Source organism: Callorhinus ursinus, unplaced genomic scaffold, assembly GCF_003265705.2.
Source record: "Callorhinus ursinus isolate GAN/ISIS: 27379988/994484 unplaced genomic scaffold, GSC_fseal_2.0 scaffold4, whole genome shotgun sequence".
NCBI lineage: Eukaryota > Metazoa > Chordata > Mammalia > Carnivora > Otariidae > Callorhinus > Callorhinus ursinus.
Genome location: NW_027397066.1, coordinates 44,406,528 through 44,430,464, shown reverse-complemented (window position 1 = coordinate 44,430,464; position 23,937 = coordinate 44,406,528). Strand labels below are relative to the sequence as shown.

The 23,937-nt window shown below is 41.8% G+C and overlaps 1 protein-coding gene across 2 annotated transcripts in view; it reads right to left on the bottom strand.

Annotated features, from left to right (window-relative positions):
• The window catches only part of CRACD (capping protein inhibiting regulator of actin dynamics), a 73,409-nt gene that overhangs the window by 27,487 nt on the left and 21,985 nt on the right, over window positions 1-23,937 (bottom strand). For both annotated transcript variants that reach the window (XM_073891721.1, XM_073891722.1), the window contains exon 4: window positions 312-447. In XM_073891721.1, coding sequence (XP_073747822.1) covers window positions 312-447 — 136 coding nt within the window. The remainder of the gene's footprint in view (window positions 1-311; window positions 448-23,937) is intronic.

The following is a 23,937-nucleotide window of genomic DNA, read 5'->3' as shown; positions in this document are numbered from 1 at the left end:
CCTGCAGCTTCTCTTGGGTACCTGTCCTCATGACATGCAGTTAAAAATGAGGGAACAACTCGACAGAACAGGAGTGGAGTTGTTATGCAGGTGGGTACAATGGTGGTGACGTAACCTCTCCCAGGTGGACAGAAGGCTTCCAGAGAACAGAGTCAGGGTTGAGAGAGCAAAAATTCCCACCAGAAGCTCCCCTTGGATCTCCCGATCCCTTACTCAAGGCCACTCTCGGGATGTTCCCACTTCCCACTTCCCACTTCCCACCATCGCGGGCCCCCTCCTAAGTCTGACTTGCCAATCTCAAGCTGTCTTACCTGAAGAGTTTTGACTTTGCCCAGGATGTTGTCCTGTGACATTGCTTGAACTGTCTGCTCACTTTCTGCTCCCCCATCAGGGATAAAAATACTGTCATGGGAAAATGCCCGGGTTCCCATAGAATAGTTGAAGGACCTGGAATGCAAATCATGGGCTTCATTTTATTAGGATGATAATAATTCTTTTGGCAATTCAGCTTCCTGTTCCTTCTGATTTAGGGGACTCCCCCACAACCCCTGTCTCATTCAGAGAGCACTTCCAGCATTGTGTCCTTTTCTGCGAGGTGTCAGCCAAGTAGCTGGGTAGGAGAAAGGGTCTCCCAGAAATAAGGGAGCATGTCTCCAACACAGGTTTAGAGCCACTCAAGGAGAGAACTCAAAGACAGCTCTTGACTTGTAGAGGACCTGGTACCCGAGGCCCTGGCTGGAATTGTAACTGGAGGAGCCCATGTCCTGACGAGCCTGAGGAGCTGCCACTATCCATTTTCCCCCAGTAAGTCCTGTCAGCAACACTTTTGAAGTCACATGCAGATCTAGAGGTAAGAGGCAAGAGATTCTCTCTTTCAGATGACAATCAAATTGTTAGAAAGACCCGTACATCTAAAACAAAGACTTGACACAGCCCAGAATTGCTGGTCGGGCCTACAGGAAGAGTCTCTGGGGCTGGACTTGAAGAGAAACGCGCGTTGGGGCAATCCCGATGGGCTTCACGCACACTGAGCAGCTCATAGTGGTAGGTACCCAACAGCACGTTTCAGTTGAAGCGTTGTGCTTCATGGAGTCCGGACTTCCGCCTGGCGGGGAGCGCAGGGGGGGGCTGCAGGAAGAGGAGCAGCAGGAGCTCTCTGTTCCTCACTCAGCCTCAGCTACTAACTGCTCTCTAAGGCTGCTCCCAGGGGCAAGCAGAACCACACCCTCTCTGGGAGGCAGGGCAGGTACATTCCCATGGTGCCAGGTGCGCAGGCGGACTCTCGGGTGAGAGGGCACCTCCCGCTCCCCTCCTTCGAGCAGGGTCTGGCCTGGAGCTTTTATCAGTGACCTGGGGCCAGCAATGGGGGGAAAGGCACCTTCAGCTGGGCCTTCTAAACGCAGTCACAGACGTGCAGTGGGCAGGGTCCTGACCAAATCTAGACAGAGTGAGGAAGACTGAGTACCAAATCCTGTCTTCGAAAAGCATATGAGGTTGAGAAACGAAAAACTTGGATGCTAGCCTCCTGGCTGGGTGACCCTCATCAATACCAGTAATAGCTGCCTCCAACCCCACCCTGATGAAAAACCGCTGAGAGTTTGACTCCCATCATTTCAACCCCAATCCCTTGTTGCAGATGGAACTCAGGGGGCAAATAACCTTATCTAAAGTCATCCGAATAGAAGTCGTAGATGAGAAAATGAGCTGCAGAGAACAGTCTCTCACCAGCCAGCGGAAGTGTTTCAAAGCAGCGGAAGGTCTTAGAGTCTTCCCTCTAGGGAGTGAAAGAGGGTGTGGGGGGGCCAATGGGAGGGGAAGACAGGACGCAAATGCCATGTGGACTGGAACCTGGGAGGATTAGAGATACTAAATAGCTAGAAGAACGGGCAAGTTTTCAGCTAAATAACACCAGACACCATACAGCGGCAACCCACTTTATGAAATAGGAGGCACTGTCTAGGATATGAATGTGAAAAGAATTAAATATCTCCTTATCTCCCTGTCTTCAGAGACTCTGTGGCCTCTGTTACAAAATGAACAACGAGGCTTACCTAAAGAGGCTATGAAATAAACTTTTCATCTAAAGTTACAGAATCAAATCTTTTATAGGAAGTGCCATCAGAAGAGAATCAAATCTTTTAATATTCCGTCTAAACATCAGATTCCTGGCTATGATTCAGATGGGAGAAGACACAACCAACTTCATGTCTACACAGTGTTTTTACAAGTGGCTTAGACACATATACATGCTTTCAAATATCCTTACAAACACATATATACACAAGTCATTTTAGAAGCTTAATAAATGTTTACTAACAAATGTGTACTACAGTTGTGTGGCCACATCACTCTGGTGGTAGGCCAAATCCCATTCCAGTTTCTAAGGCAACCTTGACTGAATCATGAGCTTGATCTCCCTGATCCCATTCTTTTTCCAGGTAGGCTAAGAATCGACACTCTCCTACCCTTCTGTGTTACCCCAAATGTTCCTTGCTGCCAACCACAACGAATGTCCATCCATTCCTCACTTCCAGATAATCACATTGAAAAACAGAGAAAAATGAACAGTAATGATAGCAGTAGTGATAATCACAATAATAGTGGCAGTCACAATGGTAATATTAATACTGGCTAGATTTTATCGGACACTTGCTATGTCCCTTGCGTATGTGCTAACCTCTGTAGTGTAATATCTGAGTCCTTTTGACACATAATATTTAAACCGTATGTGGTAGGCGCTAGTATGAAGCGTATTTCCAGAACAGGAAACTAAGGCTTGAAGACAGTGGGTGACTTGCAATGAATGAAGTGACTGTATACATGTGGATCTGTTTCTGGCCTCATTTCCATTGGTCTACTTGTCTATTTTTACTGCAATAATCCCACTCTGTCTTAATTACTACAGCTTTTTAATGAGTGTTGGTATCTAGTAGTTTAACTTCTCCAGCTTTGATTTTTTTTTGTCAAGATAGCTATTCTTATCTCTGCATTTCTGCATAAATTTACATACATATACACACTTCAACACACTCCTAGAATTGCTTTTGTGATGGCATTAGATCTACAGATAAATTGTGGGATAACTAACATCTTTACAATACTTGATATTTTAATCCATGAGCATCAGATATCCCTTCATTTGTTTAGATCCCACTTACTTTCTCTCAATAATGTTTTGTAGTGTTGTGTGTAGAGGCTTTATACATATTTTGATAGATTTATTCCTACATATTTGATGTTTGTGAACCGACTGCAAATGGCATAGCCTAAAATTTTTATTTTTTAATTGTTTATTGGTGGAATATTAAATTACAATTGATCTTTGCATATTGTTCTTAAAACTAGGCTTAGCTAAATTTATTAATTATAATAATATGACTTGATTCTTTTGGATTTTCTACGTATATAAGCAGGTTGCCTGTGACAAAAGGCAGTTTTGTTTATTTTAAATCCATCCTTCCTTCCTTTTTTCCCCCTCCCTTCCTCTCTTTTTTTGGTCACATTGCATTATCTAGGAACTTCACAGAGTTGAAGAGAAGTCGTGATTGGTAGACTCGTCATGTTCCTGAACTAAGCAAAAATGCATTCAGTATTTTACCATTAAGTTATGTTGTAACCTATAGAGTTTTTGTAGGTTATATCACTGCTTCTTCGAAAAGACAGGCAGTCTATCATCTTTTATTTATAGCTGATATTAGGATTTTTCTCTTTGCCTTGGTTTACAGCAGTTTTACTCTCTTGTGGCCAGTGTGATTTTCCTTTAATTTATCTAGCTGGGGATACATAATACTTCCTAAACCTGTTGCTTATGGCTTTCATCAGTTCTGGAAAATTCTCAGCCTTCAAATACTGCCTCTACCCCCTTTTTCCTTTATTCCTCCTCTGGTTCTCTGATGTTAGAATGTCTCCCCATGAGCCATATGTCCTCATGCTGTTTTCTGTACCCGTCAATTCTTTTTACTCAGTATGACTTAGTATGGATTTTTCTTTTATTTTTTTTTTAGATTTTATTTATTTATTGGTCAGAGAGAGAGAGGGGGGGTGCACAAGCAGGGGGAGTGGCAGGCAGAGGCAGAGGGAGAAGGAGGCTCCCCAGTGAGTAAGGAGCCCAATGAGGGACTTGATCCCGGGACTCTGGGATCATAACCTGAGCTGAAGGCAGACACTTAACCGAATGAGCCACTCAGATGTCCCTTAGTATGGATTTTTCTACTGACCTAGACTTCAGCTCATTAATTCTCTCTTTAGTTGTATCTAATCTGCTGTTAAAACAATCTATTGAGCACTTAATTTCAGTAGCGTTTTTCATATCTAGAATTTCAATTTGATTCTTTTTAATAGATTCTAGTTCTCTGGCAAAATTCTCTATCTTGTCGACTATTTTATTGAATGTATTGATCACAATTACTTAAATATCTGAAACTCCAGTATCTTTATCATCTTTGGGTCTACTTCTATTATTTTGTTTTTCTCATAGTCTGTTTCTCAACTGGTAATTTTTTTATTGAATTCTATATATCAAGAATGAAACATTATAGAGGCTGGGTTCTCTCCTCCCAGAGAGGACTCACCCACTCCTTCAGCCATTAGTGGAGGAGAGCAGATCACCTCAATCCTGTTAGGGACTGAACTGACCACAGCTGGTTAGCAATCTTTGTAAGGCTCAGACTACCTCTGCTTTGTCCTCACTTCTAGGGTACAGGCCTCCTGTTGTCTCACCTGACAGCCTGGGTTGCTTCCTAAGGTCCCCCTCCTTGGTAGACCCCAATTTTCATCTTTCCAACATCACAGACTGTCAAAAACTCTGCCTTGCCTTTCAGCCTCTATCCTTGTGCAGCTTTATCAAAAATTCATCAGAAGGAAAACTGTTGCCTAGATTTAGATTCTTTCTTCCGAGTTCCTCTTCTCTTGGGGATTTCAGTTCTTCAAGTCCTGGCTGTCTCGGCAGCCACAAACTCCAGTTTTTGTATTCCAGGCTCCAGAAGATTGCCGACAGCTCTGCTGTCTTCTCCTCTTGGCAGTCACTCTCAGGCTTTTTTTTTTTTTTTTTTTTGGTCTCTTGCTCTCCACCAGGAGTCACCTAATGCCCACAGGGGAGAAGCAATATGCAGGAAGTTGGGCTCAATTCAGTGGGCTTCCATTCTCTCCAGTATCTCGCTGTTCAAGTCTGATGCATTTGCAGCAATGAGATGCCTTTAAACAGATGTCTTTGTTCAAATATTCTATCTGCATTTCTAGTTGTTCTTGGTGGGAGCACTGATTTGCAACATGCTACTTCATCACAGCCAGAAGCAGAAGTGATTAAATAACTTTTTGATATTTATGAAGTTTCTACATTTGTCAGAACCTACTTATTTATATGGCTATGACTCTTAAGAGGATTACTTTTCAAAGTGAGCAAAAACATTTCTACCTTTTTCTTCTTAGATCTAGTTTTTGTCCTATTTTAAAGCTCTAAGAAACAGTGGAGGAGAATGGTAACTGGTTTATTAGTTATATGAATGAACACTCTCTTCTAAATATTTCAGTTTACATAATGCAAATTAACATTAAATCCTTGGCAAATTGTCTAATTTTAAATCTTTGGTGATCATGGTTACCAGTTCCAGTTCCAAACAACTCTACAATGTAGATTATTTCCTTTTCTCTGAAGGGGAAGCTGAGACAAAAAGTAGGTAAAAACACTGCCCAGAGTTCCAGAATTTGAAACAGGGCTGAAAATCAAACTGAATAGGTCACGTGTGGAGATCTCAGCTTGAAACTATGTTCTTATGAACAAAGAGTTTGGTGGAATCATTGTCCTTAACAGCTGGGAACTAGGAATTACATGATTGGGAGGTGGTGGGGCAATTTAACACAAATTGTACCTTAGCAGAGTTCATCTGGACTTCTTTATTCTTGACATTTAAAGATCTTTCAGAACTGATTGCGAATCAGGCCAATCCTCCCCTTTCCTTTTATTATGAGTGAACCTACAGGCAGGGCCTTGAGCCTCAAAGCTGCGACGTTCCCTCAGGCTTTATGTTCTCAAAAGAAAAAAATGGCACTTGCTGTGTGGGAACCTTCTCTTCCCATGCCAGGAATACAGAGCAGCCTCTTGATCATGAGAAGAGATATATAAAGACCTCTAAAATCCCCCAGATTTTTAACTTTTAAATGAAGGACTGTCAATACATTTAACAGTCCTTTAAATTTAAACAAGATCTAAAGTCAAATGCAAAGCACCTATAGTAAAAACAAACTCTAGAAGGAAAGAAAGAGGCCCACTTGGGAAATTTGTAACAGCACCGGTCTCTGAGGAAGTCTTCATTAGTTCAGGGAAGAATCACAGCCATGCCTTATAAGAGGTCAGAAAAATGGTCCCTTTGGACTTGGAGGTCTGGGCAGTAGAAGTTCCTGAGGCCCTAGGGACAGAAAGCATGGCTGAGATGTCATAACTCTCATTTCTGTATCTCTGTCCTGGCTTTGTTACTGTTGTCACTGATGTTATTGTTATTGGTGGAGAGGTTCAGGTTTCAAATATCTCTTCAGAGGCCTCCAATCAGCCCACAGAGCCCAGCTTTTGGTCTTTCCCATTCATTCTTGGCTGACTCTGACCATTATCCTTTCAAAGGCATAGACAGTGGAACAACCCAAGGTCACTCCTCTGGTTTCAACAATCGCTTTTTATTTTTTATTTTTTTAAAGATTTATTTATTTATTTGAGAGAAAGAATGAGAGAGATAGAGCACATGAGAGGGGGTAGGGTCAGAGGGAGAAGCAGACTCCCTGCCGAGCAGGGAGTCCGATGGACTTGATCCTGGGACTCCAGGATCATGACCTGAGCCGAAGGCAGTCGCTTAACCAACTGAGCCACCCAGGCGCCCAACAATCACTTTTTAAAATGGTCTGTGTGACTCCAATACTACACTCTCCTCTCCCCACATGTCCAGCTACATAGTGGACTCTGCTACTTGGCTGTCCCACTGTCTGCAAACTCCACATCAATGAAATCAAAGTCATCAGTGTTTCCCACAAAACTCCCATTTTTTCCTGTTTCTTTGTTACCATCACCCCTCAGGCTCTGTGCTGTATGATTTTATGTGAGGTCAGGTCCAGGTTAGGGGAAAGCTGTGGTGCATTAGACCCTAATGAGTAACATCAGAAATTCTTCAAAAACAATGCAGAAATCAATGGGTAGGACTGAAAATCCTGAGCTCCCAGACGACTTCAAGCCTACACTCCATTCTGCCTGCACACGCTCCTCCACCCACCCCTGCTGCTCGGAGGCTCGGGCTGCTGCTCTGCACATCTCCGATGGCTCTCCCTACAGGGGAACCAGCAGCTGAAGGGGCGCGCTAATCCAGGGCACCGTCTGCACTAACAGATGGCAGGCCTTGCACAGCCGACAGTCACTGCTCATGGGCCCTTCTGTGACTACGCAGTCCACGACCTGACTCTCTTTGGACAACAGAAGCTGAGGGCCCGGATGAGAGGGAGACTTGACCAAGACAGAACCGAAACCAGAACGCAGGCACCTGAGTCACAGCTGACGGAGCTTTCTATTTTAACATGGTGTTTGTAGATGTTTGGATTTCTTTGGGAACAAAGATGCTATGTGAACAACAGCTGCTAGACTATGACAAGAAAGTAAGAGACTCCCTGGTTCACCCACGACTGCAAATCTTATACAAAAGAAGGTGAACCAATTTTATTGCTTAAATACCAAATCTGTGAACACCAAATGAGATCCCAGCATCTGTGAATTTTTTTTAAAGGTTTTTGTTTTTATTTATTCATCTGACAAAGAGAGCATACAAGCAGGGAGAGTGTCAGAAAGGGAGAAGCAGGCTTCCCGCGGACCAGGAGCCTGATGCAGGACTCGATCCCAGGACCCTGGGATCATGACCTGAGCTGAAGGCAGATGCTTAATGACTGAGCCACCCAGGCGCCCCTAAAGATTTATTTATTTGAGAGAGAAAGAGAGAGAGAGAGACAGGGTGGGGACAGAGGGAGAGGGAGAGAGAGAATCCAAGCAGACTCCATGTCCAGTATGCAGCCCAATGTGGGGCTCAATCTCATGACCCCAAAATCATGACCTGAGTTGAAATCAAGAGTCAAGGGGCGCCTGGGTGGCTCAGTCAGTTAAGTGTTTGCCTTTGGCTCAGGTCATGATCCCAGGGTCCTGGGATCAAGCCCCATGTTGGGCTCCCTGCTGAGTGGGAGGCCTGCTTCTCCCTTTCCCGCCACCTCGTGCTCTCTCTCTCTCTCTCTCAAATAAATAAATTCTAAAAAAAAAAAAAAGAAAGAAAAAAGAAATCAAGAGTCGGACACTTAACCAACTGAGCCACCCTGGTGCCTCATTATTCTCCTTTCTGTGTCTATAAATTTGACTATTCCAGGCACCTCATACAAGTGGAATCATACATTTGTCCTTTCATGTCTGGTTTATTTCACTTAGCATAATGTCTTCAAGGTTCACCCATGTAGCATGTGTCAGAATTTCATCTTTTAAGGCTGAAAAATATTCTACAAGATGTATAATACCACATTTTGTAAGCCCATTCATCTGTGGATGAGCATTTTAATGCTGCTATGAACACTGGTATTAATCAAGATTTTTTAAAATGTGTAACTATAGCATCCTGACTTATAACTATGTGTAGACAAGGCTAAAAGATAAATAGGTGTTCCCCATGTCCTCATTTCACACCAACGATCTGACATCACTTTCATATCCTCTACCCAAATTAAATAATCACTGTCTGTAAAGATTAGTAGAGACTTTAACAGGACGAAAGAAGAACAAAGGAGGAGAAAGAGAAGAGGGAGAAAGAAGAATTTCTTGACATTTGCCTAAAATCATGGGAAATTTGGAGGTGCAATGCTTGAAATGCTGACTGTGATATCTGAGTCACAGAGCCACAGCCCCTAGGGTTCCATCCTGACCCCATACACCCCAGGGCGCTTAAACACCATGAACAGGACTACTAACTGGAGAGGAAGAAAGCGTTCTTCCTCCTTTCAGAGGAAGAAGAGACTCCTTTCTTCCAGGAAGCAGGAGGAGCTGTGTGGGGGCGATAAGATTTGAGGGGGACTTTGAAGGATGAGTGGGGCCTGAACAGAGAGGTTGGCACCGGGCAGTCCATGGACAGGAAGAGCCCAGAGAGGATACTTGGGGAATGGAGAGGTGTGTCTTCCAGGCTGCTTGAAGTAGGGTAACGCTTATGTGAGTGCTTGCACAATCCTCAGTGCTTTCCATATCCTACCTCGTTTAATCCTAACAGAAGCTTCGTGAGGTAGGGCCTAATATCCCCCCCACTTACAGATGGGGAAACTGAGACATCTAGAGATATAGTTCCTGCCCAAGGCCACCCAGCAGATTAGTGGGAGAACGAGGTTTGAGCAGTGGGCACCTGGGTCGAGTCTGAGCACGAACTCCCTGCACTACAACACGGCCTCCAATTCACAGAGCCAGAGTCATTTGGAGTCCCGTTGTGCAGAGCTTTAAGTGCCAGCAACCATTGCAGCTTCCTCTGGGGAGATTTTAACAAAAGGGAACTGCTGGAAGTTTCTGTACTGGCAAGTTAACGACTCTAAGGTTGATGCAGAGTTTGAGAGGAAGCGGAATTGGAGAGGACTTCAGTTGGAGATCATTTGCAGATGTCAGTCATATTCCCACAGGCTGGAGGTAAAACCAGGCCACAGTGACAATTATATGCTCACTGGCTCTTCAGCTGCCGTCAGGGGTTCTTCCACCTACTTCGGAGCTCTCCCACACACGTCTTTGTGTTCAAGAACGGATCCTTGAGCGGCCGCTGTCCCCCTGGGTGGGGGGCGGGGCAGAGAGCACCATGCCAGCAACTTTCCTCCAGAGGTCCAGGAAAACAAAGCTCTTCATACCATACTTGCAGTGACTTTAGAAGGCTGAAGTCATTTTAAAATTAAAAATAATAGGGGCGCCTGGGTGGCTCAGTCGTTAAGCGTCTGCCTTCAGCTCAGGTCATGGTCCCGGGGTCCTGGGATCGAGCCCCACATCGGGCTCCCTGCTCAGTGGGAAGCCTGCTTCTCCCTCTCCCACTCCCCCTGCTTGTGTTCCCTCTCTCGCTGTGTCTCTCTCTGTCAAATAAATAAATAAAATCTTAAAAAATAAATAAAATTAAAAATAATAAAAATAAAAGCTTCTCCTGAGCAGAGGTTAAATGTGTGAACTTTATATTGTTTTTGGTGTGGTTACTAGCATAATCATCAGGTCTATGTATTATAGCACAGTGGGACAAACCATTCAGGCCTCAGCTGAGTTTTCTGAAATCTTTGACAACTTTAAACGCAGAAATGGGCCCTTCAAATCAGCCCTGTATTTTGATCTATGTGCTGCCAAAGTGCACCCAAGAGGACTATATTATTTATCCTTAAATAGCCTTTTAGAGCTTCTCGGTAGAATTATGACAGTCAGTCTGGCTGACTCTGGGTAAATAAAAGAGAAGGAAGTGGAGTTGGGGAGCAAGAGCAGTGTGTCTTTCTTCCTCTCCTTCCAAACCCATAATAACTTAGATCAAAGGGCTTAAATCTAATAAGATGTAGGTAAAACAGGACCCCCTAAGCCACTCCAAGTCTTTCTAAGGGCTAATAATCAATAGTCAATTCTGTTAGAATAGACTCAACATATTAGAAGCCTCTGGCCTCCAGTTAGTAGTCCTGTTCCTGGTGTTTAAGCCTCCTGGGGCATATGAGGATATGAAAGTGATGTCCTGCTTACAGGCACAGCCACAACCATGGTCCCTACATCCTTGAGCACCGGCCACATCAAAGTCCAGGAGAGAAAGACCAACTGGCCAGGTGGGTCCCACGCTCATGCCTATTTCTCTTGCTGTCTTATGGTATGGCTACTCTAATCATGCCTTAAATGAGAGAGAAGATAAAAGTGCTGCTCATACTGTAAAGTGCCACACAGCCATGATTCCAACAATAATGGCGTCCTCTTAAATCCACCACAGTACGAGGAGCTGTATGAGGGCAGAGATCACGCCTGTTACCTTTGTTTCTCCCATAGAACTTCATACAATAAAATACGTAAATTTTTTCAGTGGAAGAGTAAATGATTAATCCTGTAGGAAGAGTCCGTTTCCCAGATGGGTAGGTCACTGAGGGAATGGAAAGCTTGAGGCAAACATGCTGATGGGAGGAGGAGGAAGATTTTCACACCATGGGCATTTTTCAGGTACGGCAGGCCTATGCATAGTGGTGGGCCTCTGTCAATGGGTGGGTGAGTGAGAGGGACATGCATCATCTGAAAAGGCTTCTTCTGGGCCTCCTTTTCTATTCAGATCAGGGAAGTGCTCCAGGCTCTGCTTCCCCCCTTCTGTGTCAAACCCTCTCTCTCTCTCACCAGTTTTCCTGGATTCATGCTCTGTCAGATGCAAGCAACGGAAACTAACTCTGTCCTACTCGACTGAAAGAAAATTTACTGGAAGAAGAGTGGGAGCTTGAAGAACCAAGGAAGCTAGAGTCCAAGCCTGAAAAAGACATGAGTAGAACTGCAGAGGTGTGGGCACTGGGAGGCACAGCAGCCGCTGCGCCGTGGGACGAGCCTGCTTATGGGCACAGCCACAGCCGTGGTCCCTACATCCTTGAGCACCGGCCACATCAAAGTCCAGGAGAGAAAGACCAACTGGCCAGGTGGGTCCCATGCTCATGCAAGGCTGCACTTGGGGGAAAGTGGAGGATCGGGCTCTTTGGCTTCTGTCCTAGGAGCAGGCACTATGTCTTATGAGAGGCACACACAGAGGCAAACTTGATGACATGGAAAAAAAAACAACTATTGGGAAAGGAAACTGGATGCTGACAGCTGATTACCAAAAACAGCCATTGCACCATGCTTCTGATGCTATGTCTTGATTCTCCTTTCCAACTTAGCCCACCCAGATGGACAACGCCTCTGAAAAGCACTCCGGTGTTTTGATTCTGCTTCTCTTGCAAGAGGGCTGACTTTCTTTCTTGGTGGCGTGTGACGCTGCCTGAGAGCCAGGGATGCTGTTCCCCATGCTACTGGGATGCCTAAGCCCCGGGCCTCCAGACTCTCAGGTACGGCAGATAATCTATTTCTTTACTGTTGAAGACACTAGCTGTGTTTTTTGTTACAGCTGAAATCATCCTACAGGATGATGCAGCCTTCTAGCCACTACTCTACACACGAGGCACATCCTAAGATCACTGCCAACATCTAACCTCGGAGCGTGAGCCTACACAGGGAAATTCTCCACACCCATAAAAGGAGAAGGCTTTCTGCAGCTGCACTGTTCACACATCTCAGGCCAGCCCCCCTACTCCTTATCCTTTGTCTTTTTTGGATAAGCATCATGTAATTTGGGACCACAGATATTGGGTAATTACCATAGCAATGATTTGGGATTCACTTCAGGAATAAGGAAATATAATTATAGTCCCATTGCAGCTTGTTGCCATGACAACAGGGGCAATTGCAATTGATCAGCAGTTTTCTTCTAAATAGATCCGTGAGTCTCATTCAAATGAAATGCTAAAGAGCAATTAAGTATCCTCATCAGACAAACTAGAGTTGCTGGAAGAGATTGGAGTCAGATTCTATTTTGTGTGGCATCTTGAAGGCACATGCCAGACTTTGGTATCCTATGAAAATATATGGTGCTCCACAGGCTATGGAGTACCAATCACCTAATAATTACAACAGAAACAGGACAGGTCAAAAAAATTCAAGGAAGAGGAGGGAATTTTGGAATCTTAAAACACACCCTCTTAGAACTGGAAGTCAAAGGGTCATTTACTCCAGCCTCTGAGCTCAATCCTGTGTCTCCATCGCATAGGACGAGCAATCGTCTAACCTGCCCGTAAAGTTCTGTAAGGTTTGCATGTGGTCTGTTTCCACAACTCAGTTGCTCCTCCTGAAGAAAGACCTTTTCAGAAACCTCTCTAGTCACCATTTCTGAATCAATTTAGTCTTGGTCTATGCTCTGGAAATAGAAAACTAGTACCAACACCCTCTTTATCTCAGTAATAATACTACCCTGCATTTGTAAACTGCTATTTTATAGCAGATAGTGGGAATATCACATGTGGGTTTTTTGGTCCTCATAATAAGCTGGGGAGAGAGCATATCCATTTCACAGATGAAGGGGCTGGCTTGGTCAAGATCACAGAGCTCAGGAGTGAAAGAAACCGCATGCACAAGAGACCCTGACTCCCACTCTGTTGCTCTCCCACACGCTGTGTCAACAAGAACTGCAGATCCATCAACCTCCATCCCCTCTATACTTACTCCACCCGGCTCCACTCGTTCTCTGGCTTAGTGCCTAAATTTCATGCATTGAACGGTCTTGTGCCTCTTTTCTAGTCTCTGTTCAATCAGCACATCCCAGGTTCCTAAGGGTAGAGTATAACTGCTCAAGTCACTAAGTCTTTTCTGACTTCACCTTCTGAAAAGCAGCAAGGCCGAGTGATCTAAGGTACCACAAGGGTACCAGGGAGCCCAAGCTCCATGGCAATCCCACCGATGACATGTTGTCTTACTACACTGTGTCAGTGGCTCAGGAGGACAGTGAGCCTCTTTACCGTGGTGGGAAACTAAAGGATGAAGTACATGAACACTGAACATACAGTGGGAAGAGTCAGTATGGCAAAAAAGAGCAGTATTTGTACATTCAGTATATGAATAATCTGAATGCCTGCTAAGTGCTAGGCACAGTTCTAGAGGTTGGAAATACAATGAATACCCATGCAGGCCTACCCTTATGGAAAGGTAAACTGTGAGAACAATGGCAGGGAGGCCTGATCTAGGCTGAGGGGGGCAGAGTAAGCTTATTCCCCGAGAAAGGCACATTTGTGAAGAAAAATGAAGGATAAAAGAGTAATGAGTTGGGTGAAGCAAGTGGAGATGGGGGATGGGGTTGTTCCAGACAAAAGGCCGGCCACGTGCAAAATCAGCTGACTTGGATTCTGTCACACCTCTAACACTAACAGCACCGCACTGTGATTTCTTCAAGTCTCAGTGTCTCCATCTATAAAGTGAAAGTATTGGATCAGGACTAAAAATTACCTTAGACTTTTAACACTGGTGTGTGTGTGTGTGTGTGTGTGTGTGTGTGTGTGTGTGTGTGTGTGTGTGTGTGTGACTACTAAATAAGGGTGTAAGTAGAGAGTAGGATTTATATTTCCTTTTGTGTGTATGTGTGTGCAGAGGGGCTGCATGGGGTCAATCACAGGCAATTTTTTCTTCTTTTTATAGTCCAGATGTCTTTTTTTTTTTTTTTTAAAGCATCTATCCTGCCATGAATTCAAAGGAATGGATTCTAGCAGCTCAGGCCCCTTTCTGCTGGTTCTAAAAAAGTGTGCTTTTCTGGGAGGAGCAGGCTGGCACTTGAACCCAAGGACCTTTCTCTTTTGCTTCCTTCTTTTTCTGATCACTTTCCTTCACACGTTTCAGGAAGCTATCTTGGCTATTAGAGGGCTTAATATGCTCAATACAAAACATAAATTCTCTTGGCAAGCATCTTGTCCAACAGGACCTACAGCATTCTGGGTAACGTTGCAGACACTAACAGTCTTGTCATGGTGACTTGTGTGGGGCAGTCCTTTTTGATGGAACCCATTCCCTTGATGTCTATACTATCACCTTTCTTGTAGATCCACACGTGTGTGGCCAAAGGAACAACTCTACATATCCTAAAAGCCACAGGCAACCATTCCAATAGGCAGTCTCAGACATGACCTGCAGCTTCTCCCCAGGTCCTCTGTCCCTTCAAGCCAAATGCGTCCCTCTGTCCCGGGCACTCAACACCCTCAAGCAAATGGGCACTGCTGCCTCTCCTTCCAACCAGCCTGCTCTAGTCTGCAGTGATGTCCTAACTTCAAAATTACCCTTTTCTGTTCTCCCCCCCATTTCTACCTCCTATTTTGGGAATTTAGAAGAGGAAAATAAGCCCTGAATCTCCCCTGCCAATATGAACTTATCCCCTCAGCCAGATACGACCTCATCAATGCCACATCCATTACTTTAAAACAAAATCTTTATTGAGATATAATTCACATGTCATAAATCCATCCTTTCAAAGGGTACATTTCAATGATTTTTAGTATATTCAAGGAATTGGGCAACTATCATCACCACCACCACCTAAGTTTAGTTTCTGATCATCCCCCAAAGAAACTCCATACCCATTAACAGTCACTCCCCCAACCCACCCCATGCCTGGCAACCACTAATCTTTCTGTCTCCATGAATTTGCCTATTTGAGTCATTCATATAAATGGAATCAGGTGGTATTTTCTAACTTCCTTCTTTCACTTAGCATAATGTTTTCAAAGTTTATCCATATCATGCCACGTATCAGTATTTCATTCTTTTTTATTCCCAAATAATATTCCATTGTATAGATATACAACCCACTGTATTTATCCATTCATCTTTTTTTTTAAGTCGGCATGGATGCCAACGTGGGACTGGAACTCAAGACCCCAAGAGCAAAAGTCCACATGCTCTGCTGACTGAGCCAGCCAGGCACCCCTATCCATTCATCTTTTGATGGACTCTTGGATTGTTTCAACTCTTTGGCTATCATGAATAATGCTGCTATGAACATTTGTGTACAAGTTTTTGTGGGGACATGTGTTTTCATTTCTCTTGGGTATATATCTAGGATTGGAATTGCTGGGTCATATGGTTACTCCATGTTTAGCATTTTGAGGAACTGTCAAATGATGGCTGTAATATTTTACATTACTATCAACAATGTATGAGGGTTCCAATTTCTCTACATTTTCACCAACACGTTACTGCCTTTTTTTTATTATTATTATAGCCTTCCTAATGGCCATGAAGTGATATCTCATTGTGGTTTTGATTTGCATTTCCTGGATAACTAATGATATGATGTTGAACAAGTATTTTTTCATATGTTAATGGATCTTTTAATATCTTCTTTGGAGAAATGTGTATTCAAATAGTTTATCTATTTAAAATTGTTTTGGTCATCTTATTACTGAGTTATAATAGTTCTTTACCTATTCTGAATATGTCTCTTATCAGATGTATGATTTGCAGATGTTTTCTTCCATTCTGTGGATTGTCTTTTCATTTTTTTTTTTAAGATTTTATTTATTTATTTCACAGAGACAGAGAGAGCACAAGCAGGGGAAAGTGGCAGGCAGAGGGAAGGGGAGAAGCAGGCTTCCCGCTGAGCAGGCAGCCCAATGTGGGACTCAATCCCAGGATCCTGGGACCATGACCTGAGCCAAATGCAGACACTTAACCAACTGAGCCACCCAGGTGCCCTGTGTTTTCATTTTCTTGATGGTATTGTTTGTAGCACAAAAGTTAGTTTTGATGAAGTCCAATTTACCAATTTTTTTCTTTTGTCGCCTATGCTTTTGGTACCTAAGAAATCACTACCTTAATTATGAAGATTGACTCCTTTGTTTTTGTTTAAGAATTTTACAGTTTTAGCTTTTACATTTAGGTCTGTAATCGATTTTGAATTCACTTTTGTGAATGGTGTAAGAAAGGAGTCCAACTTCATTCTGTGGCACGTGGCTATTCAACTGTCCCAGGACCATTTGTTGAAAAAGACTATTCTTTACCCATTGAATTGCTTGGCACATGTGGTAACGATCAGTTGACCACAAATATGAGTGTTTACATTTGTACTCTCATTTAAATTCCATTGATCTATATACCCTTATGCCAGTCCCACACGATATAGGCTACTGTAGCTTTGTAGTAAGTTTTAAACTTGAGAAGTGTGAGACCTCCAAGATAGTTTTGGTTATTTGGGGTCCCTTGCATTTCCATATGAATTTTAGAAGCTGCTAGCCAATTTCTGTAAAAACGTCAGTTGTGACTTTGATAAGAATTGCACTGAATCTGTAGATCAATTTGAGGGAACTGCCATCTCAACAATATTGTTTTCTAATCCATGAATGGGGATGTCTTTCCATCTATTTAGATCTTTTTAAATGCTCTCAATGGTATTTTGTTGTTTTCAGTGTACAAATCTTGTGTTTTTTATTTTTTTACTTTTTTAAATTTATTTTCTTTTTAGTAACCTCTACACCCAACATGGGGCTCAAACTAACAACCCTGAAATCAAGAATTGCATGCTCTTCTGACTGAGCCAGCCAGGCACCCCTTGTGTTTCTTTTATTAAATTTATTACTAAGTATTTTATTCCTTTTGATGCTATTGTAAATGGACTTGTTTTCCTAAGTTCATTTTCAGATTGTTCATTTCTAGTGTACTGAAATACAACTGAAACACAAAAAAACTCCAATCTTGTATTCTGCAACCTTGTTCAACCTTGATTATTAGCCTAGTAAGTTTCTTGTAGATTCCTTAGGATTTTCTATATATAAGATCATGGCATCTGTGAATAGTTTTACTTCTTCTTCTTCTTTTTAAAGATTTTCTTTATTTATTTAAGAGAGAGTGAGAATGCGGGAATGGGCAGAGGAAAAGAGAGAATCTCAAGCAGACTCCACGCTGAGCACAGAGCCTAATGCGGGACTTGATCCCATGACCCTGAGATCATGACCTGAACTGAAATCAAGAGTAGGATGCTTAACCAACTGAGCAACCCAGGTGCCCCTAGTTCTTCCTTTCTAAGAATGATGCCTTTTATTTCTTTTTCTTGCCTAATTATCCTAGCTATAATCTACAGTACAGTACTGAATGAACATCCTTGTCTTGTTCCGGATCTTAATAGGAACACATCCTTCTTTTACCATTGAGTATGATACTAGCTGTGAATTTTTTGTAGCTGTCCTTCCTTAAGTTAAAGAGATTCCATGTTAGTCCTAGTTTTGAGAGTTTTTATCATGAGAGTGTGTTGGATTTTGTCAAATGTTTTTTCTGCATCTATTGAGATGATCATGTGGTCTATGTCCTTTATTTTATTAATATGGTATATTACATTGATTGATTTTGTATGTTAAACTAACCTTGCTCTCTGGGGGTAAATCCTGCTTGATCATCATGTAGAATCCTTTTTATGTGCTGCTGGATTCAGTTTGCTAGGATTTTGCTGAGGATTTTTATGTCTATATTCATAAGGGATACTGGTCTGTAGTTCTCTTTTTTGTGATGCTTTTGCCTGGTTGTGGTTTTAAAGTAACACTGGCCACACAGAGTGACTTGGAAAGTTCCCTCCTATTCTATTTGCCACATTCATTCTTACATGTAAGTCTGCTCATGCCATTCCAGATCTGAAATGTTTATGCCTTGCCCATCAACCATTCCAAGTCTTGTCCATCACTTGGAGCCAGTTCAAGGCCTCCTCATTCCTGAACATTTTCTTGACTGCCCCAGTCCCAGAATGAGCTTACCCTCCCTGAAGCCCCTTCAGTTCTGAATGTGCTTACAGCTAGCACTTACTATAAGGAGCTGGAGCTGAGATGATATAGTAAATGCTGGGTGTGAGGTAGAAAGAAACTAGAAGCAGGACAAGTGGAGTCCTAGTGAGCAGCAGAGCCTCAGGAAGGCAGCTAAGGCAGGAAGACACCCAAGTCTGGTGACCCAGAACCAGTAGAACAACTCAGGACCATGTGACTAACTCTCCGGTAAGGCTACAGCCTCTTGAGAGGCAGAATAGTGGATAGTTAAGAATGAACTCTTTACTGCCTAAATACTGCCTCAGCAATTTACCAGCAAGTCACTCTCTAGCCTTAGTTTTCTTATCTTTGAAATAGCAATAGTGTCAGGAACAAGACAAGAATGCCCACTCTTGTCACTTTTATTCAGCATCATACTGAAAGTCCCAGCCAGAGCAATTAGGCAAGAAAACTAAATAAAAGGCATTCAAATTGGAAAGGAAGAAGTAAAACTGTCACGATTTGTGGATATGATTTAATATATAGAAAACCCTAAAGACTCTACCAAAAAAAACAAAAAACTGTTAGAATTAATAAATGAATTCAGTAAAGTTGCGGGATACAAAATCAATATACAAAAATCTGTTACATTTTTATACACCAACAATGAACTATCAGAAAGAGAATTAAGAAAACATTCCCATTTACAATTGCATCAAAAAAAAAAAGATACCCAGAAATAATTTTTTTTTAAAGATGTATTTATCCATTTGAGAGAGAGACAGAGCACACACAGGGAGAGGGAGAGGAAGAAGCAGACTCCCAGTTAAGCAGGGAGCCTGATGCAGGGCTCGATCCCAGGACCCCGAGATCATGACCTGAGTGGAAGGCAGAGGCTTAACCAACTGAGGCATCCAGGTGCCCCTCCCCCTCAAGAATAAATTTAACTAAGGAGGTGAAAGACCTGTACACTGAAAATAATAAGACATTGATAAAAGAAAGTGAAGAAGACACAAACATAATGATATTCTGTGCTCATGGACTGGAAGAATTATTAAAATGTCCATACTACCCAAACCTACAGATTTAATGTAATCCCTATCAAAATTCCAATGGAATTTTCCACAGAAATAGAACAAACATTCCTAAACGTTCTATGGAACCACAAAAGATCCCAAATAGCCAAAATAATCTTGAGAAACAAGAACAAAGTTGGAGGTATCACAATCCCTGATTTCAAACCACATGTAATCAAAACAGTATGGTATCAGCATAAAAACAGACATATGGATCAATGTTATAGCATAGAAAGTCCAGAAATAAACACCTACATAAATGGTCAATTAGTTTACAACAAAGGAGGCAAGAATATACAATGGGAGAAGGATAGTCTCTTCAATAAATGGTATAGAAAAACTAGACAGCCCCATGCAGAAGAATGAAATTAGACTACTATCTTATACCATGTACAAAAATAACTCAAAATGGATTAAAGAGTTTAATGTAAGACCTGAAACCATAAAACTAGAAGAAAACATAGGCAATAAGCTCACTGACATCAGTCTCAGTGATGATTTTTTAGATCTGACTCCAAAGGCAAGTTCAACAAAAGCAAAAATAAACAAGTGGGACTATATCAAACTAAAAAGCTTCTGCACAGCAAAGGTAACCACCAACAATATGAAAAAGCAACCTACTGATTGGGAGAAGATATTTGCAAATCATATATCTGAAAAGGGGTTAATACCCAGAATATATAAAGAACTCATATAACTCCATAACAGAAAAACAGTTTGAAAAATGGGCAGAGGATCTAAACATTTCCCCAAAGAAGACATATAGATGGCCATCAGGCACATAAAAAGATGCTCACCAACACTAACCAGGTAAATGCAAATCAAAACCACAATGAGGTATGAATGTTAGAATGGCCATCACCAAAAAAACAAGAAATAACAAGTGTTGACAAGGATGTGGAGAAAAGGGAAATCCTTGTGCACTGTTGGTCAAAATATAAATTGGTGTAGCCACCATGGAAAACAGTATAGAGGTTCCTCAAAAATTTAAAAATAGAACTACCATGTGGTCTAGCAATTCCACTACTGGTATTTTTTTTTTTTAATTTTTAAAAAAGATATTTGAGAGAGAGAAAGGAGAGTGAGCATGAGTGGGGGGCAGAGGCAGAGGGAGAAGCAGACTCCCCGCTGCAGGGAGTCTGATATGGGGCTCAATCCCAGGACCCTGGGATCATGACCTGAGCCGAAGGCATAAGCTTAACCAACTGAGCCACCCAGGCATCCCCACTACTGGTATTTATCTGAAGAAAACAAAAACACTAATTTGAAAAGATAATGCACCCTTTGTTCACTGCAGCATTATTTACACTAGCCAAGATATAGAAACAACCTAAATGTCCATCAATGGATGAATGAATAAAGATGTCTCTCTCTCTCTCTCTCACACACACACACACACACACACACACACACACACGAATACAATTCAGCCCTAAAAAAGAATGAAATCTTGCCATTTGTGATAATGGACAGACCTTGAGGGTATTATGCTAAGTCAGAGAGGGAAAGACAAATACCACATGATCTCACTTATATGTGGCATCTAAAACTTAAAAGAAATGAATATGCAAAACAAAACTAATAAATACAGAAACAGACTGATGGTTGCCAGCAGGGAGGGGTTGAAGGGTGGGTGAAATGGGTGAAGGGGCAAAAATTTCCAGTTATAAAATAAGTCATGGGGATGTAATACACAGCATGGTGACTACAGTTAATAATACTATTATTTGTATTGTACTGTATATATTGTTCTATGTATTGTATATATTATTTGTATTATATATTTGAAAGATGCTAAAAGGATAAATCTTAAAAGTTGTCAACACAAGAGAAAATTCTTTTTGTAACTTTGTATGGTGATAGATGGTAACAAGACTTATTGTGGTGATCATCTTACAGTAGATACAAATACTGAATCATCAGGTTATACACCTGAAACTAATGGTATATGTCCATTATATCTCAATCTTTTTAAATCTCAATTTCTGAAAAAAAAAAAGGGTGAGCATGGGGTGAGCATGGGGATAATAATGTGAATCTCAGAGCCTGTGAATATTATGAGTTCACCTATGCAAAACACATTGCATTAAGTTCAATAAGCAATAGCTTTAATATACGCCATTGGATATTCTCTGTGAAAAAAAAGGTTTGTGGTTAAAGGAGTCTTGGAAATGTTCCATACTACATCCCCCTTCTCAGAGATTCCCAGAGCACATTAGTATAGTAAAAGGTCTGAAAAGTCCTATGTAAAGGATCCTATTTGTTTTGGCCAAGAATTTCCCAAACCTATTTGCCAAGTTGACCCTCTCCCTCTTTTTAAACTTAACACATTTTGGGAAACACAATTTTAGTTGTATTTAATAAATAAAGGAAGTCACATTAAATTGTTAAAAACTGACCATGTTTTACTATTTTGCTTTCCCCACAGGCATGTATAATTTAAAAGCAGCAGCCTAGGAGAAATAAAAGCTTCTAACTTAGAGAAAGAACAGCCCAAAGGAAATGAGAAATTTCAGGCAGAAGGAACAGATCAATAATGAGCTATTTTTGGCCGTGGAGACATTTCTAGAATTACAGATTCTTGGAGTTTGACAGCATGTTAAAGTTCAACTCCTTTAAATTCTCACCCAGTGCAGAATTTCCCCTTCATCAGTCCAAACCCCTGCTGGCACATACCCAACCTCCCCAGCTTTAGGCAGCTCTAGTATTTAGGAAATTCTCCCTCACCCTGGGCTGAAATTTGCCTCCTTGGAACCTCCACCCAAGACCATGCTAGCAGAATTTTGAGTTTTGTGTTTTAGTGAGAGCTGTCCATTTTGGAGACACCAAATAAAATGCACAGAAATTTTGTGAATCATTACACAATCTAAAGTAACATGATTATTAATTGAGCAGTAAACTGAAAATAAAAATTGTTGGAAACATGTTAATTATACTTCAGTGAAAAAAAGAAGTGTTGGAAACAACTTTCATTTTCTCCATCTGTAAAGAGGGCGAATAATCAGAAACTCAGCTATACCGTAAGCAAGGTAAGCAATGGATATAGTATTTACTTTGCAGGTGGAGTTATTTTGCAATTGTCAATTTCCAAGAAGCAAAGGGGAATGTATATTTTAAATGACTCCTGTTTTCTTGTCTTTTTAATTTAAAAAATATTTAGAGAGACATTTTAAAAAACTCTTCACCCAAAATGTAACCTTCCAGCTTCCTTTATTATAAGAATGACTGTTAAATAATTAAAATATAGTGTATGTCTCATAAATATAGGTTTATCAACAAAAGCCAATAATAAGAACAGAGGACGTTATCTGTATTTTATAAAAATGTAGCTGTTTGGGGGCACCTGCGTGGCTCAGTCGTTAAGCGTCTGCCTTCGGCTCAGGTCATGATCCTGGGATCCTGGGGTCCTGGGATCGAGCCCTGCGTTGGGCTCCCAGCTCAGCTGGGAGTCTGCTTCTTCCTCTCCCACTCCCTCTGCTTGTGTTCCCTCTCTCACTGTCTCTCTGTCAAATAAATAAATAAAATCTTTAAAAAAAAATGCAGCTGTTTGAACCAATATGGAATTCCAAGGCTTTGTACAACTTAAAACCCAAGGAAAACTCTAAGGGGGTAGATGGAATAGAACTTAAATGAGAGGAGAACTCCCAGGATCCAGGCTCCTCTAAAAATCCCAAGTCATTCAGTAAGAAATCAGGGACTAGGCAAAATTATAAAAAGGACAGGTTGTGTTTTCACAGAGAACTTTCTAGACTCAACCTCATTTTGCCTTAAACTACTAGCTGGCCACACTTTAGCACCTATACCTCATTCTGATGCTGTGAGGCAAAAAAAAGGTTCACATTCCTGTTTTACAACTGAAGAAACTGAAGTAAAATCAAAACATTCATTCTGAACAATACTCAAGCACATATCAGTACGTACTGGCATTCCAACAACTGGGTGAGTTCAGTGCTAGCTGTGTTCTCCTTTCAGTGAAATAATTTCCTTCAGTTAAATTCGATAGTTTTCTTACTAAAGATAATGGAAAACAAACACAGGCCTGTCGAGGAAAAGAGTCAGTATTAGTTGGGACCCACAAATGCTGTCTCTGAGCACTGCCAAGATGAATGTCCCCTGCTTGCCTAAGAATTTTGTAGGCTGTGCTCAATTGTAGTGTGTATTAGAATTTACTTACTGACATACAACATGGAGGATGTTTTTGTTCATGTCTGTCTTTGAATCACAGTAAATATATCACAGACTACATCATCCGTTCCTTCCACATGTATTAGGGCAAGTCACAGGAAACATTTTTTGAGCACCTAATGTGGGGCTGAATAAAACCTGGTCCCTGACTTCATGGAACTGGCAGTCAAATGAGAGAGACAAGCAAATCAGTAATTTCCATAGAAAGTGACAAGTCCTTTGCTGGAGCCAGGTGCGTGATGCTCGGGGAATGCGAGCAAGGGTAAACAAATCAGATCAGGTGGTAGGAAAAGGCTTCTCAGAGGAGCTGACTTCCAAGCTGCCAGTAGCAGAGTTTAATCACCTCTGACTCCAACTTCAG